Below are 18788 nucleotides of genomic sequence, written 5' to 3' on the forward strand. Positions count from 1 at the left end.
TTTTGAGGTCAATAATGAGGTGATTGTGTATAACTATATGAAAACTATACAGACCCCATTTCTCTTCTGTAGTACAGCACAAAATAGGACAAGGAGGTGGGCAGTTGAGTCTGAATAGGGTGTCAGCTGAGGTGGTGCCAGGAGGAACTGCAAAGATAGAGTTGCCTGAAGCGGAGACAAGATCATGGGAACTGAAGCGAAGCTAGGGAAGGAAATGTGTCTGGAGTGGATTCAAGATGAGGCCCTGAAGTGAAGCTGGAGGGAGGCTGGCTCTGCCTCCCTCCAGCAAGCCTGAGAAGTGTAGCTAGGGTGGGGGACTGAAACGAAGCAAGAGGAATAGGTTAAAGCAGAACTAGGGCATATCCCAGCCAATTATTATGGCTGGAAATTGACTAACCAGTTGTACATAGGGTGTGTCAGAAAGGTACGTGTGGTTCAGTACAAAAGCACTGAGGTTGGTAAGGACAGAGAGTGAACTTTTAACTGGAAATTTGGTGAGTGTGAATTAGGTGAATGAGGAAGAAAGGAATGGAATATGTTGATGGGGTTAGATGAAGGTTGGAAGGAGGCTCGTGTGGAGCATAAATGCCGACATGGACCTATTAGGCCGAATAACATGTTTCTGAGTTCAATTTCTTTCTATTAGCCAGGAAAGCAGGCCTGAAGTGGAACTAAGGTATAGCCAGGATCATGCTAGAAGTAGGTTAGGGTTAGGGTTAGAGAAAAGGGAGAGGGGTAGAGCAGAACAGGACGGAGCGGAACAGGACGGAGCGGAACAGGACGGAGCGGAACAGGACGGAGCGGAACAGGACGCAGCGGAACAGGACGCAGCGGAACAGGACGCAGCGGAACAGGACGCAGCGGAACAGGACGGAGCGGAACAGGACGGAGCGGAACAGGACGGAGCGGAACAGGACGGAGCGGAACAGGACGCAGCGGAACAGGACGGAGCGGAACAGGACGGAGCGGAACAGGACGGAGCGGAACAGGACGGAGCGGAACAGGACGCAGCGGAACAGGACGCAGCGGAACAGGATGCAGCGGAGCAGCGTGAAGTGGAGCCAGAGGAGAGCAGGCCTAAATTGGAGCCGGGAACTGGACCTAAATCAGAAGACTCATGAACTGTCCTGAATCAGTTGAAAGAGACACTGATAAGGGATAACTTCATGAGAAGGAATGGATTAAAAGTAATAAAAAAAAGTTATTTGAATTCTATTGCAAAAGTTTCCTTTTATTCTATTAAGGGGGGTTACAGGTAACCCACAGGGCAGAAACAGGATGGTAGCACGCTAAAACTGGTGACTTAATGCCACCTTCCCTAAAGGATCTTAGTGAACCAGATGGGTTTTTACAACAATCTGAGTTTCATGGCTACCATTACTGACACTAGTTTTTTTAATTCCAGATTTTATTTAATTGAATTTAAATTCCCCAGCTACTGTGGTGGGATTTGAATTCATGACTTGTAGATTACTAGTCCACTATGCTACCATACCCAGAAAGTTTAAAGAGGTTGGGGCTCTTTTCTCTAGAAAAGAGAAGACTGAGGGATGACCTGATAGAGGTCATTAAGATTATGAAAGGGTTTGCATGTGCCTTGCATGCTTTGCCCAGTTGCAGTTGACGGTCCTGCCGGAAGAGCCCAGTAGGTTTTATTTTTGCGGGGACGAGAAGAACAAGAGTGCTTCTCCTGGCTCCTCTAAAACAATGGGTCATTGCCGCACCACGATTTCCTCTATGCCTGGTTTTTGAGCAGCTGGCCATCGGAGTGCTATAGTATGAGGCTGATGGAAGAACCCTACCACGCTCAGCTGAGTCCTAAAATGGAATTGGGGTCCTATGTACTTCAATTAAATGGTCCCAAACGGCTGTTCTGATGCAGCTTGCTGGATTTGGACCAGTGTAATATCGGGTGCCCCGGAGGAGAACGAGCCCTGTTACTACCAGTCCCAGAATCGCGTGATGTTTACAAAGAGGGCTTAGTAGAGGCCCTTGTCTCTCCATTTCTACTCCGCAAATCCTCATCTTCTAAGGCCTTGGTATCGGCTGAGATTGCAACACATTGCAGTCTCAATCAGCAACACAATCCAGCCCATTTAATCTCCAGGTTTTTAAAACCCAAGCTTGGTGTCACTTGATCATTACCTTATCTTTTCTCCCACTCTTTTCACCACTGGTACCTGAGTTCAAAATGAGTCCAGAAAGAAAACATCTTCTTTTCTTCGCAAAGTATGCCTGATAACTGCTGACCCAATCACATTGACTGCAGAATGCCTTTTTCATTTACTATCTTTCAAACCTGGCCAACCACTTACAATCGGATTCTGTTTTAAAGGCATTAACTGCTTCTTCTAACTCGCATCAAGTCCCAGTCCGGCAACGCCTCAATTTTAAAATCCTTATCCTTGTTTTCAGATCCCTCCATGGCCTCGCCTCTCCCTATCTCTGTCACCTCCTCCAGCCCGACAACCCTCTGAGATTTCTGCACTCCTCCAATTCTGGCCTTTTGCGCATCCCCGATTTTAATCGCTCCATCATTAGCGGCCGTGCCTTCAGCTGCCTCGGCCCTTAGCTCTGGAATTCCCTCCCTAAACCTCTCCCTCTTCCTCTCCTCCTTTAAGGCACTCCTTAAAACCTACCTCTTCGACCAAGTTTTTGGTAATTTGTCCTAATATCTCCTTTTGTAGCTCGGTGTAAAATTTTGTTTGATAACGCTGCTGTGAAGCACCTTGGGACATTTTACTACATTAAAGGCACAATATAAATGCAAGTTGTTGTTTTCTTGAGGTTCTGTTCCATGTACGCAATACTCTCGTCAGGGAAGAAAATACTATATGGAATGAAATCACATTGGCATGCTTGTGATATCATGAAATTCCTTTGTCCACAATTTTAATGCGATTTATTTTTGTTGGGTGTATACTTCTATTCAAACAAAAGGATTCTGTTAGAATGCATTAAGCATTTGTATGCTAATATAGCACCTCACAGATACCTCAGGGGTGAATTTGTATAGGAGTTCTTCTGCTGGTCCGCTGTAACTCCAACTGAAGAGCTCCAGAAACCTCAGAAAAATGGCGTTTGTGCCGTTTTACTGGGGTTTCCGCAGATCTTCCACCACAGTTACGGCAGGCAAGCTGGAGAAACCCTGCAGAATTTCACCCCTCTAGTGTCACTTGGGGCCTGATATTTCTGAAGCTGTGCCTTCTAGTTCTTTTAAATGGCCAGTGTGCACATACCCTAGATAATTGTTGTCTCTATTCTCTGAATATGGGCTGCCTTTATTGCCCATCCTAATTGCCCTGTAAAGGTGATTGTGAACTGCTTTCTTCAGCAATTATTTTTACAAATGAATGACTTGATGGGCCACTTTAGAAGGCATTAAGAGTCAACCACGTAGCATGGGACTGGAGTCATATGTAGCTGTGGTAAGTTCCATTCCATGACGGACACTAGTAAACTAGTTGAGTTTTCCAAATTGTTGAAGAGGCTGTGACATCGCCAATGACCTATACTGTGTTAGGATAGTTTGCTTTGACTTATAATGAAATGTTGAGTTGCATCCCAGTAATTGGCTAGCTTCACTGATAAGTTTCATCTTGAAAACTTTTGTTGAATGGTCAAAACCTTTTCCACTTTTGCTCATGGATATCCTTTCCTCATTCACACACGTCTCTCATGTTTGTTTTTTAAATGTGCATCGCCCATTTATTGCCAACCCTTAACACATTTGTTATTTGATCCACGTCCCTTTGAACGTTTCTCCCTTACACTCGTCTCCTGGCCAAACCTTAGTGTCATCAACAAATGTTGTAATATATTTAACTGCTTCACGTCACTTCTGGATGTCATGAACATCAGGGGACTTTGTCATGCTTCTGAATCCAGAGCTTTCATTGTAAAGAGAAGATTGGTCAGTGTTGAGTAAGTTGCTCAAATTGGACAGTGTACTCAATGTAGAATTACATTACACAGCATTACATATTTTCTAGCAAGAAGAGGTAGGGAAAGGAGAAAAGGGAATGGAGTTTTTACAGTGTGCACATGACTCCTTTCTTACCCAGTGTGTGAGTAGCCCAACAAGAGAGGAATCACTGCTGGATTTAGTAATGGAAAATGAACCAGAACAGATAACAGAAGTAAGCGCATGGGAACATCTAGACAATAACGATCATAACAGGAACAGGCCATTCGGCCCAACTGGTCTATGTCAGTGTTTATGCTCCACACGAGCCTCCTCCCACCCTACTTCATCTAACCCTATCTGCATATCCTTCTATTCCTTAGTTTAGGACTCCCCAAAAGTGGAAACATCAAGTAGAAAGAGAAGAAGGTGAAATCATCCAGAGTTTCCAATGCTGATAGTAGCTAGTAACTTCTGTTGGAAAAGTTTGTCTGTAGACATCCATTGAGGACAGGGTTGGATTCATTCGTGATATCTCTCAGGATAAATTATCCCATTAATACTTATAGTCTAAGCTCACATTAAGAATGATCATTGGGATGAGATGCCAGCACCTGTGGAGAGAAGAAATGAGAACACTGGGAAGAAATAATGTAAAAATAAAAAGTGACAGCAGTAAGTTAGTCACGCTCATGCCTTAATATATACTGTTTATTCTTAGATCAACATTTTTTTTTCTTTCAGGGTGATCCAGGGGACCCTGGTCTACCAGGGTTATCAGGAGACAGAGGCCTTCCAGGTGAAGGAATTCCAGGAGAGCCAGTAAGTCAATTTTGCATATTGTCCAAAATAACCCTAAACTACCTTTGAAAACAGGGTTGAGTCAAATCTCAAAGTCATGTTGTCGCCTGAGTTTGCACTGTAATAGAAGCTTCATTCATATGAGCTGTTATTATTTATTCTGCGTGCCCTTGTACCTCTACTCCACAATTACATCTGATAAAAGAAAATAGATGTGAGCTTGTTCTGCTTGGATACATTTAACTGTTTCATGTTATTTATGGAAGTCATGAACATCAGGGGACTTTGTCATTTTTCTGAATCCAGAGCTTTCATTGTAGGAGAAGAGAAGATTGGTCAGTGTTGAGTAAGTGGCTCTCAGCCAGGGTAACATTGGACAGTGTACTCAATGTAGAAAGAGAGGGAGGTGAAATTTTCTCCTACAATGTAAGCTCTGGATTCAGAAGAATGATACGATGGGGCCAACATTCCTGTGCTCCTTCTGCTCCAATGCTTGACTGGAGCAGTGCACCCAAAGGTCCACTTCCTGGAAGAGCCTGTGGCCTGCAGCTTTGGGTTTGGCCACCGGCCTCAGGGGAGCATCAACCAGAAGGCCCCAAGACCCAAGCTAAGTAGTTGGTGACTTATCTTTGGGATTCTCTTCAACTTGCGGCCAGGTTGCAATTTATGATGTCACTGCCGTAGTAATCATTGTTGGTTGAGATCTTTACTCTACAGCTGGTTGTGCTACCTGAGGTCACATTGTAATTTCTGAGGGGGGTATCAATTTCTTAGGGCACATCTGTTTTGGCACCTCATGACTGTTGCAACAGAATATGGAGTGGGTGGTTGCAAAAATCCCCTCTCGCCTCATTTACCCATTTCACTGGGTCTCCGCCACTTTTTTCCCCTGATTTTTAGGGCTGGGGAATGGGCATTACCCGGGGATACAGGAACATAGGAATTGCCAGGCGAAAAAGAACAAGGTCCATCTAGTTCACCTTCTGTCATCCTAGTAGTCGCATGATACAATGATAATGGAGTTTATGACTAATCATAGCAATTAATCGCCATTAATTAGTTTACAACAGGCTCATAAAAAAGGTCAGGACAATAACACTTAATATATATTATAAGACATGGCTGTGTGGGCATAAACTTCTTTGCCTTTCTAGCAAATTCACATTGGGGCCCCAAAACCTGCACAAATTTCAAATGTCAGGGTTAGAGTTGTATTTTTTTGAAATATAGTTTGGAGTAATCCCCTGACAATAAGGTCCCAGCACTGCACAATTTATAGATTACAAAGTAATTTGATAACATTTAATATCTTGCAAAAATGCACAACAAAAGTAAATAATATTGGAAATACAAGACATAACTCTATTCCCAATATTTATTTGGAGGAAATTTGTGCCACATGGCAGGAAAATGAGGTTTTCCAGAAAGATGGCTGATCTCTTATTTATTTCCCTAAGTTAAGGCCCTTTCATCCCAGACTACACTTAATTTAAAGGCACAGGCAATGAAAATCATCTAATTTGGAGGGTCAGATCGACATTGCTTGAACTGGATTTTTTCAGTTCATGACAACATCTGAACCTGCTTATCATCATTCCCTAAAGAAAGGATTTGCATTTATACAGCGTCTTTCGCAACCTCAGGATATCCCAAAGCGCCATGGCAATGAGGTACTTTTGAAATGTAGTCACTGTTGTAATGTGGGAAAATATACCTTCTTGTAGATCATTACAAGTGATTAACCGATTATGTTAATCTGTGCTGATGATGTCACAATCACCTCTTCTATGACTCGGTTATTTCAGCTCTAATTGTTAATAGCATTTTCTTAAGATTTTCAAAGCTGCAACTTTGGATGTATTTACACTACAGGTTTAACGTTGATGCAAAGCATTTTCCAACCCACACCAATGCTTAAACCTGTGTAGTGTATGTCTGGAGAAAGAGCCTGACCTGTTGTCCTATTTCTCAACTACATGCTGCCCCTCGATGACATCATCATCTGAAAACACATCAGGTTCCACATGTGTGCTGATGACACCCAGCTCGATCTCACCACCAGCTCTCTCAACTTCTCCACTGACTCTGATTTGTCACGCTGCTTGTCCGACATCCAGTACTGGATGAGCACAAATTTCCTCCAATTAAATATTGGGAAGACCGAAGCCATTGATTCAGTTCCCGCCACAAACTCTGTTCCCTAGCCATCGACTCCATCCCTCTCCCTCGGCAGTGTCTAAGGCTGAACCAGACCATTCGCAAACTTGGTGTGCTATTTGACCCTGAGATGAGCTTCCAACCCCATATATACTCCATCACCAAGATGGCCTACTTCCACCACTGCAACATCGCCAGTCTCTCCACCCCGCCTCAGCTCATCTGCTGCTGAATTCCTCATCCTTGCCTTTGTTACCTCTAGAATTGACTATTCCAATGCTCTCCTGGCTGGCCTCCCACCTTCCACCCTCCATAAACTAGGCCCTAAGATCTGGAATTCCCTCCCTAAATCTCTACGCCTCTCTACCTCTCTCTCTTCCTTTAAACCTACCTCTTTCCTAATATCTCCTTATGTGTCTCGTGTCAAATTCTATTCGATAACACTCCTGTGAAGCGCCTTGGGGCGATTTACTATGTCAAAGGTGCTATATTTTATTTATTCGTTCGTGGGATGTGGGCGTCGCTGGCAAGGCCGGCATTTATTACCGATCCCTAATTGCCCTTGAGAAGGTGGTGGTGAGCCTCCTTCTTGAACCGCTGCAGTCCGTGAGGTGAAGGTTCTCCCACAGTGCTGTTAGGTAGGGAGTTCCAGGATTTTGACCCAGCGACGATGAAGGAACAGCGATATATTTCCAAGTCGGGATGGTGTGTGACTTGGAGGGGAACGTGCAGGTCGTGTTGTTCCCATGTGCCTGCTGCCCTTGTCCTTCTAGATGGTAGAGGTCGTAGGTTTGGGAGCTGCTTTCGAAGAAGCCTTGGCGAGTTGCTGCAGTGCATCCTGTGGATGGTACACACTGCAGCCACTGTGCGCCGGTGGTGAAGGGAGTGAATGTTTAGGGTGGTGGATGGGGTGCCAATCAAGTGGGCTGCCTTGTCCTGGATGGTGTCGAACTTCTTGAGTGTTGTTGGAGCTGCACTCATCCAGCAAGTGGAGAGTATTCCATCAAACTCCTGACTTGTGCCTTGTAGATGGTGGAAAGGCTTTGGGGAGTCAGGAGGTGAGTAACTCGCCACAGAATACCCAGCCTCTGACCTGCTCTTGTAGCCACAGTATGGCTGGTCCAATTAAGTTTCTGGTCAGTGGTGACCCCCAGGATGTTGATGGTGGGGGATTCGGCGATGGTAATGCCGTTGAATGTCAAGGGGAGGTGGTTAGATTCTCTCTTGTTGTCGATGGTCATTGCCTGGCATTTGTCTGGCACGAATGTTACTTGCCACTTATCAGCCCAAGCCTGGATGTTGTCCAGGTCTTGCTGCATGCGGGCACGGACTGCTTCATTATCTGAGGGTCTGCGAATGGAACTGAACACTGTGCAATCATCAGCGAACATCCCCATTTCTGACCTTATGATGGAGGGAAGGTCATTGATGAAGCAGCTGAAGATGGTTGGGCCTAGGACAGTGCCCTGAGGAACTCCTGCAGCAATGTCCTGGGGATGAGATGATTGGCCTCCAACAACCACTACCATCTTCCTTTGTGCTAGGTATGACTCCAGCCACTGGAGAGTTTTCCACTTGATTCCCATTGACTTCAATTTTACTCGGGCTCCTTGGTGCCACACTCGGTCAAATGCTGCCTTGATGTCAAGGGCAGTTACTCTCACCTCACCTCTGGAATTCAGTTCTTTTGTCCGTGTTTGGACCAAGGCTGCAATGAGGTCTGGAGCCGAGTGCTCCTGGTGGAACCCAAACTGAGCATCGGTGAGCAGGTTATTGGTGAGTAAGTGCTGCTTGATAGCACTATCGACGACACCTTCCAATGACGATCCGGATTCTTTCCCCTCAGTCTGGTTCAGTAAAAACTGAAGTCGAATACATTTTAAAGTTCAGCACAACTTTAATAGCAGGGTTCTTAGTCTGCAGCATTGATTTGGACTCCTGATAGAGTCCCTCTATGCTGGCAGAGCAAGAACAAAAACATACAGAAATCCACACGTTTTTATACAAATCAATAGGGTTGGAACATACTTAATGAGGGTCAACACCAATCATAAGCCGGGCACAGGTTGCCATGCGAGGTTACATTATTTCCGGCCAATCATAAATCGTCCATGTGCTGATCATGCTGCTGTTAGACATCAAAGGGGATACTTCCTCATCTTCCAACTTGGAATGTTCTTCCCTGTCCCTTCTGTTCCTTATCTCCCAACCTGGAATGTCTTTCAACTTTGGCTAAGCTCGTTACCTATATTGATCTGCCATAAACATGGAGACATTCAGACCAGTCCTTGAATCACATCAAAGACTCTACATTGATAAGACCATGCAAACCTGCTGACTACGCAAACATATGGCCCAGCAGGAGGCCAGGCCACTTGTACCAATCTCAGTTACTAACTAACCATTTTGCATTCTGCTTCTTTGCCACGTAGGCATTTTAATATTTTACTGAAAACTGACCACGTAGGGATTCTCACCATCACTTTGCTGATGATTGGGAGTAGACTGATGGGGCGGTAATTGGCTGGATTGGATTTGTCCTGTTTTTTTGTGGACAGGATATACCTGGGCAATTTTCCACATTGTCGGGTAGATGCCAGTGTTGTAGCTGTACTGGAACAGTTCAGGAGTTCATATAAATCTCGTTCATATAAATGCAAATTATTGTTGTTGAGAGTTCCTCTTGCAGGGAAGCTCACTTCACTTCACTCTGGGGTCAAGTTGTTGGGTTTTCACTCTGGATTTAGACCACATTTGCAATATGGGGAGTTGACTGACTTCCCAGCAGAAAGCCTCGCATACTAAAGTGCACATTGGAAATTCCCGCATGTATAAGGAAGTTAGTCTTTATAGCTATGCAATCAGTGCAAAGCCAAACTTCTACAGTTGTAGCGTAAATGCACCCTTAATCTGATAATGATGAACCACTCAAACTTTGGTTTTGTGATTCCGTCTGACCCCTAAAACCCTGTCTGCGCAGATTGGCTGCTGTGTTTGCCTAATTCAATAATAACACTTCAAAAAATACTTTGGAATGTGCTGAAAGGTGCTGCACGAATGCAAGTTATTTCATTCTTCAAAAATAGATTTTAGTCTCATTTGGGAATATAAATGAACATGGAATGCTACCCAATCCTGCTCCTTTCACAAACCATGTATGTGTATTGATTCTACCCCCCACCCATTCCTCACTCCTATCTGTTCATTACTATATGGAGAATATAGTCCACCAGAAATGGTGAATTCATATATTTGAAAAAAGTAATAATATAGTGTTTTCTTTCTTTTTTCTAGGGCCCTGCAGGACACCATGGTGAAAGAGGCCAACCGGTATGACAACAGTGATAGAAAACATTCAGTTAATTATAATAATTAGAGTAGAATATTTAACAGTGCACAAACAATGGATCTCTTTATTAAACGATCATGTTCAAAGTTTAAAATCCAAGCTTCAGTTGGAGTGTCAAATTTGGTGTCATGAGTTGCAATGAGTCTACAGAAGTTTACATCACAGAAAGAGCCATTTGGCCCATCATGTCTGTGATGGCTCTTTGCTAGATTCAATGACATACACACAATCTCAGCAGACTGTTGTCACGGTATTGATCGGCTTTGCTTGAGTTCAGCAGGCAAAGCACCTTCTTACACTGTAAACATAACCAGTGCAAACTGTTTCCCAGTTGAAAGGAAAGCCACTCCTGCTCCTCCTGGCCCCCCAAGGAACATAGGCATAGGAACAGGGGTAGGCCATTCAGCTCCTCAGAACTGTTCCGTCATTCAGTTAGATCATGGCTGTTCGGTATTTGAACTCCATTTGCTCCATATAACTTGATACCGTTACCCAACAAAAATCTATCAATCTCAGCCTTGAAAATTTCAATTGATCCAGCATCAAGAGCCTTTTGGGGCCAGTGAGTTCTAGATTTCCACCACTCTTTGGGTGAAAAAGTGTTTCCTGATTTCAATCCTAAACGGCTTAGCTCTAATTTTAAGATTATGCCCCCTGGTTCTGCATTCCCCCACCAGGGGAAATTGTTTCTCTGCATCTACCCTATCGAATATCTTTATCATTTTAAACACTTTGATTAGATCATCGCTTTTAAATTCAAGGGAATACAACCCAAGTTTATGCAACCTGTCCTTATAATTCAACTGTTTTGGCCCTGAAAGTGGAAAAAAAAAGTAAAAGAACTTTTGGCCCCGACTCCTCTTTCCACAAGGTTGGCCTGGCAGGAAAGCCACAATGGCTTCCCCACACAGGCCTCCGGTTAAAATAGCACTTAGGCCTTGATGACATCATCAGAGCCCAATTTGCAAATTTAAAGAAGGACCCCGCTGGTTTCCAGCTGGTATTGTTCCCACCTGCTCAGAGGAACAAGTTACAATCGGAACCTGTGAGAAGAGAGCAGGACCTCGACAGGTAAATCACACGGTCAATTTTAATGGCGGGCGTGGTTAAAATTATCACTTTTGACTCAATAGGAGAGATTTTCCTGAGTTTGCTCCCAGTCGGGCTGGGTTACATAAGAACATAAGAAATAGGAGCAGGAGTAGGCCAATCGGCCCCTCGAGCCTACTTCGCCATTCAATAAGATCATGGCTGATCTGATCCTAACCTCAAATCTAAATTCATGTCCAATTTCCTGCCCGCTCCCCGAAACCCCTAATTCCCTTTACTTCTAGGAAACTGTCGATTTCTGTTTTAAATTTATTTAATGATGTAGCTTGCACAGCTTCCTGGGGCAGCAAATTCCACAGACCTACTACCCTCTGAGTGAAGAAGTTTCTCCTCATCTCAGTTTTGAAAGAGCAGCCCCTTATTCTAAGATTATGCCCCCTCGTTCTAGTTTCACCCATCCTTGGGAACATCCTTACCGCATCCACCCGATCAAGCCCCTTCACAATCTTATATGTTTCAATAAGATCGCCTCTCATTCTTCTGAACTCCAATGAGTAGAGTCCCAATCTACTCAACCTCTCCTCATATGTCCACCTCCTCATCCCCAGGATTAACCGAGTGAACCTTCTTTGTACTGCCTCGAGAGCAAGTATGTATTTTCTTAAGTATGGACACCAAAACTGTATGCAGTATTCCAGGTGCGGTCTCACCAATACCTTATATAACTGCAGCAATACCTCCCTGTTTTTATATTCTATCCCCCTAGCAATAAAAGCCAACATTCCGTTGGCCTTCTTGATCACCTGCTGCACCTGCATACTAACTTTTTGATTTTCTTGCACTAGGACCCCCAGATCCCTTTGTACTGCAGTACTTTCCAGTTTCTCGCCATTAAGATAATAACTTGCTCTCTGATTTTTCCTTCCTGGGTTGTCTAATTGCAAATCCTAAAAAAGTCTCACCTTATAATTCTACAATGAGTATATGATTTTATTACACAAAGCATACAGAGGAATCATGAACAGACCAACATTTGCCCGAATGAGCAATTTTCAGAGAGGCTTATAGCCTACTAAGAAAACTAAGGAATCTCACCATTATTTTACCCTCTGTGGCATGTTGGTATTTCAATAAGTATTGTAACTGCAGCAGCACAGACTTTTTAATGCACTTTTATTTTTTACCGTGGTTACTAGTTGCTTTGACAGGTTGTCACTGCTCAATGTAACTGAACCACATAAGTCAGTAATGACCCGGGTTGGGGAAAAACATCAAAACTCCTGTCCTGCTCCTGAACACTATATAATGATTTCTGCTGAAAGGTGTGTGGCCATTGGATAAAGATAGGATCAGATTTGGCAGTGATATCACCCATGGTCGGACATGACTGACCAAGATCACACATGAGGAATAACCACATGAGCATGGTACCAGAAGATGGCAGTGCCTATGGAACCATACCACAGCAGAAGTTAGCACCTTCAAGAGGAGGGACTTGGAGGGGGAAAACTACCAAGCATTGGCTATTTACAAAATGTCTTGTTTAGCCCATTACTTGGAGGACACCTATATTTTTTTTCCATCTTAAGCTGTTTTTATGTGGAAGTTGTTTAAAGTTTCATTTGAATTTGCCCAGCAGTACAGTGTCAAAGTTGTTGCTTGAATTAGATGGTTTAGCTGATTCTTTACGAAACTGCAGTCTTAATTTTACTTGCCAGGGTCCAAGAGGTTTACCTGGAATCACAGGCCAACACGGCACCCCTGGAAATGATGTAAGTTTTGCTGAAATTCATAAGAATATTGTTGCATCAGCATTAAAAAAATCCAGTAACCTTAAGCTGTCACTCACTAACCAACATTACAGATCCCATTGTAGTGAGATTCCATCCCTGATTAACTAACACAGAGGAAGGGAAATTATAAGAAGAGCCACCACAACCTGCTCTCATACACTCCATAGTGGCACTGATCGAGACCTGAGAATAGGTTGGCCTGTCACCTCCTCTTCCAGTGGGTGGTGTCTGACACAAGCAGAGCCAAGGAAAGCTAAAGGAAGGAAAAATATATATTTTTTAAAGTGCCTTGCTTTCAATGGGGGCAATTCTGACTTTGGACGATACTGCAAAATGCACAATATTGGCTCGGCCACTCATTGAAACAAAAATCAGGAGATGTGTTTAACGGGTGGCCAAGCCAATATTGCATGTTATACACTATCGTCACAAGTCAAAATTACCCCCAATGTGTTATTTAACTATCAGCCTGCTTAGTAGGCTAACAATGTGAATGTGCTGACCTGCTATTTATATATTGTTGGGAGAAGATGGAAGGGAAAAGATTCTTGATTCACTTAACTTATTGTTATTACCAAGTAAATAATTGGCTAATTATTCCCAAAATACCCCATTCTAGTAGGGGGAAAGCAAATGCGAACCGGGATGGATAAAGAAGGATCTTGTAGATAAAGTATTGATGCTCTTTTATTTTTACCTTCATGTTTGTTGGAGTCTTCCTTTATCCCTTTCCCCTATTCACAAAGCTGTGGTTAAAGGTCATTGTAAAACTGAATATTGTGTGAAGCAAACAAAAGACATTTTTATCTTTAAAACAATTCAAATAAACTGGGCATGCTTTTTATTATGGAAACTTCCTCAACCATGTATTCCTAACTCACACTCATGCTAAACATTCGCTCTGTTAATTGTCTAGTTAACTGCATCTACTGCGATGGAAGGCATCCAATGGGTTAAGAAGGGGGGAAAAATTCATTCAATGTTCCTGCTCATGATTTCTATCTACTGACCCTGCTTGAAAGTTTACATGCTTGAGCACCAGTTGGAGATGAGACAGCTTTGATGCCCTTTGATGGTCGAATACCCTGCCGACACTCACAGTCTAGAACAATAAATGAAGAGTGGATAGTTGGCAAGATGCCCATGGAGCTGCATCCCAGAATCGGTCTCCTTGAGGAGTCAATGGAAAGAAAACAACAATTGTCAATCTTAATGATTGACATACAATTAAAAAAAGTGGTTGTAAAAATGATTGAAACATTTTGAAGTCTAATGTTCAACATTCAATTGTTTAATTGCTCCTTCAGCATAATATGGATAATGTACGGTCAACAGGCAGATGAAGGTAACACCACCCCTCCCCACCACCACCACAGACATTTGTAATGCAGTCGTTGTCGCAACCACTTCAAGATTTTTCTGTAGGCTGCAACAATTTGGAATTTCTGTATCAAAGTATTCTCAGCAACTAAAGTGATTGTTATTTGTGAGGTGTTTTCTGGTTTGTTTTGCAGGGTTTACCAGGTCCTCGAGGGGATCCAGGACCTCCAGGAGAGCCCGTATGTTAGCTTTTCTTATTGTGGCATCATTACCCTTTCAACGTTTGATTTTTTTTTCATTCTAGAAACTTCTTTCTTTTGCTCTCGCTTGCCCTTTATCTAATTGCATTTATTTTCAATTTTCCTCACACATGGCTGTTTATTGTACATTGAAATATTTTTTCTCTCAGCTTTTTTTTATCTTTCTGGAAGTTAGTATCTGTTATCACATGCTATTTTTCCCCTTTGGGTCTCTTTTACTGCCCTTATATTTCCTTGTTCCTCTCCCTTTTTTCTTTTTTCTTCTTTAGCTCATTTTCCTCCACTTTGGCCTCCCAAAACTCCCACCATTATGTGGCTCAGAGGAAGCACTGTGTGTGATCAGTTCCAATGGGGGTGATTTTAAACCCCAAGAATGGGTGGGCTGGGGACAGGTGAGATTTAGAATCATAGAATCATAGAAGTTTACAACATGGAAACAGGCCCTTCGGCCCAACATGTCCATGTCGCCCAGTTTATACCACTAAGCTAGTCCCAATTGCCTGCACTTGGCCCATATCCCTCTATACCCATCTTACCCATGTAACTGTCCAAATGCTTTTTAAAAGACAAAATTGTACCCGCCTCTACTACTGCCTCTGGCAGCTCGTTCCAGACACTCACCACCCTTTGAGTGAAAAAATTGCCCCTCTGGACCCTTTTGTATCTCTCCCCTCTCACCTTAAATCTATGCCCCCTCGTTATAGACTCCCCTACCTTTGGGAAAAGATTTTGACTATCTACCTTATCTATGCCCCTCATTATTTTATAGACTTCTATAAGATCACCCCTAAACCTCCTACTCTCCAGGGAAAAAAGTCCCAGTCTATCTAACCTCTCCTATAAGTCAAACCATCAAGTCCCGGTAGCATCCTAGTAAATCTTTTCTGCACTCTTTCTAGTTTAATAATATCCTTTCTATAATAGGGTGACCAGAACTGTACACAGTATTCCAAGTGTGGCCTTACTAATGTCTTGTACAGCTTCAACAAGACATCCCAACTCCTGTATTCAATGTTCTGACCAATGAAACCAAGCATGCCGAATGCCTTCTTCACCACCCTATCCACCTGTGACTCCACTTTCAAGGAGCTATGAATCTGTACTCCTAGATCTCTTTGTTCTATAACTCTCCCCAACGCCCTACCATTAACGGAGTAGGTCCTGGCCCGATTCGATCTACCAAAATGCATCACCTCACATTTATCTAAATTAAACTTCATCTGCCATTCATCGGCCCACTGGCCCAATTTATCAAGATCCCGTTGCAATCCTAGATAACCTTCTTCACTGTCCACAATGCCACCAATCTTGGTGTCATCTGCAAACTTACTAACTATTTGAAAATAGTTGTTTTTTTGGGTTGCAACTGCAAAATCTTTGGACTTTGCATTCGCAGTGGGAGGCCTGTACCTTTACGCGCTGACGTTAAACCCGGAAATAAAGCCAGGTTGCGGTTGCGACCCAAAAAACAAGTATTTTCAACTCCCACCCGCCCCCAACCCACCCATTCTTGGGGTTTAAAATCACCCCCGATGTCTCTGTCAATGGTACTCTCTACAGCCCCTCAGAAGGCAAACATGAGGAACCAAGGGATGACTTTCGCTCTGATTTCTTTAAATGGAAGCATACCTCTTGTGTGTCCCAATTTTAGCAATATATCCCAATTTTATAGGGCTATTTTGAAGATATCCCAGTGTCCCAATTTTTGTAATGCATCCAAATTTTGCCACTCTAAAATCATTTTTTTTTTCTTGCCTCCACTTTCACCCCGAGTCTCACTGCAACATGGTGTCTGATGCCATTCAGATTGACCGGCAGGCAGGCTAGTCAATGGGAGGCACGGAATCCTTGGAAGTTCCTGCCCTACCCAGGCATTTATGCTGCTGAGCACCTGAATCTGTGGAAGATGCTGGCTGCACATTCACATACATATGGCTGTGGAGATTGGAGAGGCTCAACATTTCAGTACAACATTATAATGAAGATTAGAAGCTCAGCAGAGTAGGAGATTGGACCCATAGCTTCCCACTCTATGATACTAAAATGTTGAGTACCAACATTCCTCTTTGTCTTACCGTCTATCCCCCCCTCTTTCTGAAACTTTATTAATAGCATCTGGACACCAAACTGAAGATGCTAACTTTACCAGATTCAATTCCTGAATAAATTGATTCCAAAAAAGAAACAGCGAAAAAGCTTAGCCAACATAGCATGTAAAACTGTTTCATTGGTAAAAATAATACAGTGGTATTTTCTGATCTACAGGCATCATTACCTCTTATTTCAAGGGGAGATATAGGAACCATGGTTAAGGTGAGTGGTTTGGTGGTCTCATGTAAAATGGCCACAGGGGAGACAATGCAGGGAAGTCTAGTGCGGTAGGTGGTACTCTTCTGAGATGGTTGAACCAATGCTGGGGAAAACCCTCATTGTGACTATGCCATATCTTATCATGAACTACCTGTTGTAGTCATTAGATACAGAAAGAGAGACATTTAATTCCCTAATGCTGTCATCCCTCACATTGATGAGTCAGCATCCCCCAAAAATGATTACACTTTGTTAAGGAAAAAATACATTCAGGATTTGGTAAAGTTCTTGCTTTCTTTGCTATTCTGGAAAAAAAGTCCTGCAAATACTCCCATGCCTGCATTTTTCAATAACAATATTGAAAAATGTGCCGCTACATTCTTTCATTTACTATTGCAGCTATTCCTATTCCTATTGTTACACCTGTTACTATTGTTCTCAGTTATTGAACTGTTTTGAAATGATGTCACAGGGTAGATTGAATATTAACCTAAGATAGATCCTGTAAGATTAACTTCTGATCTCATTAATCATAAAATAATATGAAACGTCAATGACCCTGGCTTCATAATTGACTAATCAAGTATTATGTATGATATCATGGCTTCTGGTGGGCAATAAACAGTTATGAATATTGGTAAAAGATGATTATTAGCATTATTACGGTGAGTAATCTGATGTCAGGTGAGGTGCTGATAATCTAATTTTCACACCAGAAGCTTGAGTTCAAGTGCAAATTAATCAATTGTGTTCAAAACAAAAACAGGGAGGGAATGAATGAGGATGGCTATTCAAATTAAGGGGGGCGGCACTATCTGGCATGTGGGATATCAAACTGAGCTCTCATCTATTGGAAATTGGAATAAAATTACAGTACTGATCAAACTGAAAAATGGAAGTAACACAGAATCCAAGAAAATTCTACATTCATTATTACGAATTAATTAATGAATTAGTGGTCTGAAACCTCAGTGGATTGGGAGCCTCCTAACTACTGCTAAAATTGAGCCATGCAATCTATGTGGTTTCTTCTGCTTAATGGAATAATAATGAATACTTTCTGATGTCATTTTCGTTTGGCTCCCTCAGGACTTGTGTACCAGCTGTCCAGCAGGTCCGCCTGGGCTACCAGGAGTACCAGGCTTCAAAGGAAGCAAGGGTTATGCAGGCCCCCCTGGGAAAGAAGGAAAAGCTGGACAAACGGTATGTGAACATAAAAAGCTTTATGAACAAGAGTAAAATCCTGACCAATGAACTTACCAAAAATAAACCTGTTCTAACCACTTATTCAATTATGTTGAAGTATATACACTGTTAGTACTGTATGCAGTGCTGGTTGCTAATTAGAATGATATTACTTCCCTTGTAGGGCTTGGAGGTGAGAAACAAAGACAATTCCAGTATCGGGATTTTAAGTTATGGAAAAAGGAAGTTAGATTTGTTTTCTTTGGAAGGGGGAAGAAATCAAGGGGAACTAATTGATTTTGAGATTAACAAATTGTTCACTGTGGCAAAGGATTTAAATGTTGGGGACACAAATTAAACTAAGGAAGTTAGCAATAGGAAGGGAGGACCGACAGAATTTTTCCACAATGAATAATTGACATGTGGAATAGGTTAACGCCACATAAACTAATTCAAGAGGCAACAAATTGCATTTCTTGATAGAGAAGCGATTGAGGTATATGGTAAGAAGGTGACTGAGTGAGGTGGAGATCAGTCAGAAAAGAATGGAGTTGTTAAGCCAATTCTTAAAAATTCCATGCTTTATCACAGGAAGCACATCTGCCTGCACTACCTATCTTGTTATTAAGCTTCTTAGGGGTATACTATCCTCTGTTCAC

At 42.7% G+C, this 18788-nt stretch overlaps 1 protein-coding gene across 3 annotated transcripts in view; it reads left to right on the forward strand.

The window, feature by feature from the left end:
* Positions 1-18788, forward strand: part of col22a1 (collagen, type XXII, alpha 1) — a 344398-nt gene that overhangs the window by 273819 nt on the left and 51791 nt on the right. For 2 of the 3 annotated variants that reach the window (XR_010960277.1, XM_067978562.1), the window contains exons 39-44: positions 4649-4726; positions 10157-10192; positions 12980-13033; positions 14569-14613; positions 16900-16947; positions 18034-18147. Coding sequence is in view for 2 of the 3 variants with exons in the window: in XM_067978562.1 (XP_067834663.1) it covers positions 4649-4726; positions 10157-10192; positions 12980-13033; positions 14569-14613; positions 16900-16947; positions 18034-18147 (375 nt within the window). In the remaining variant the exon portion in view is untranslated. The remainder of the gene's footprint in view (positions 1-4648; positions 4727-10156; positions 10193-12979; positions 13034-14568; positions 14614-16899; positions 16948-18033; positions 18148-18788) is intronic. The other variant, XM_067978572.1, reaches the window with a different exon arrangement.

This window comes from Heptranchias perlo, chromosome 3 (genome assembly GCF_035084215.1).
Source record: "Heptranchias perlo isolate sHepPer1 chromosome 3, sHepPer1.hap1, whole genome shotgun sequence".
Taxonomy (NCBI): Eukaryota; Metazoa; Chordata; class Chondrichthyes; order Hexanchiformes; family Hexanchidae; genus Heptranchias; species Heptranchias perlo.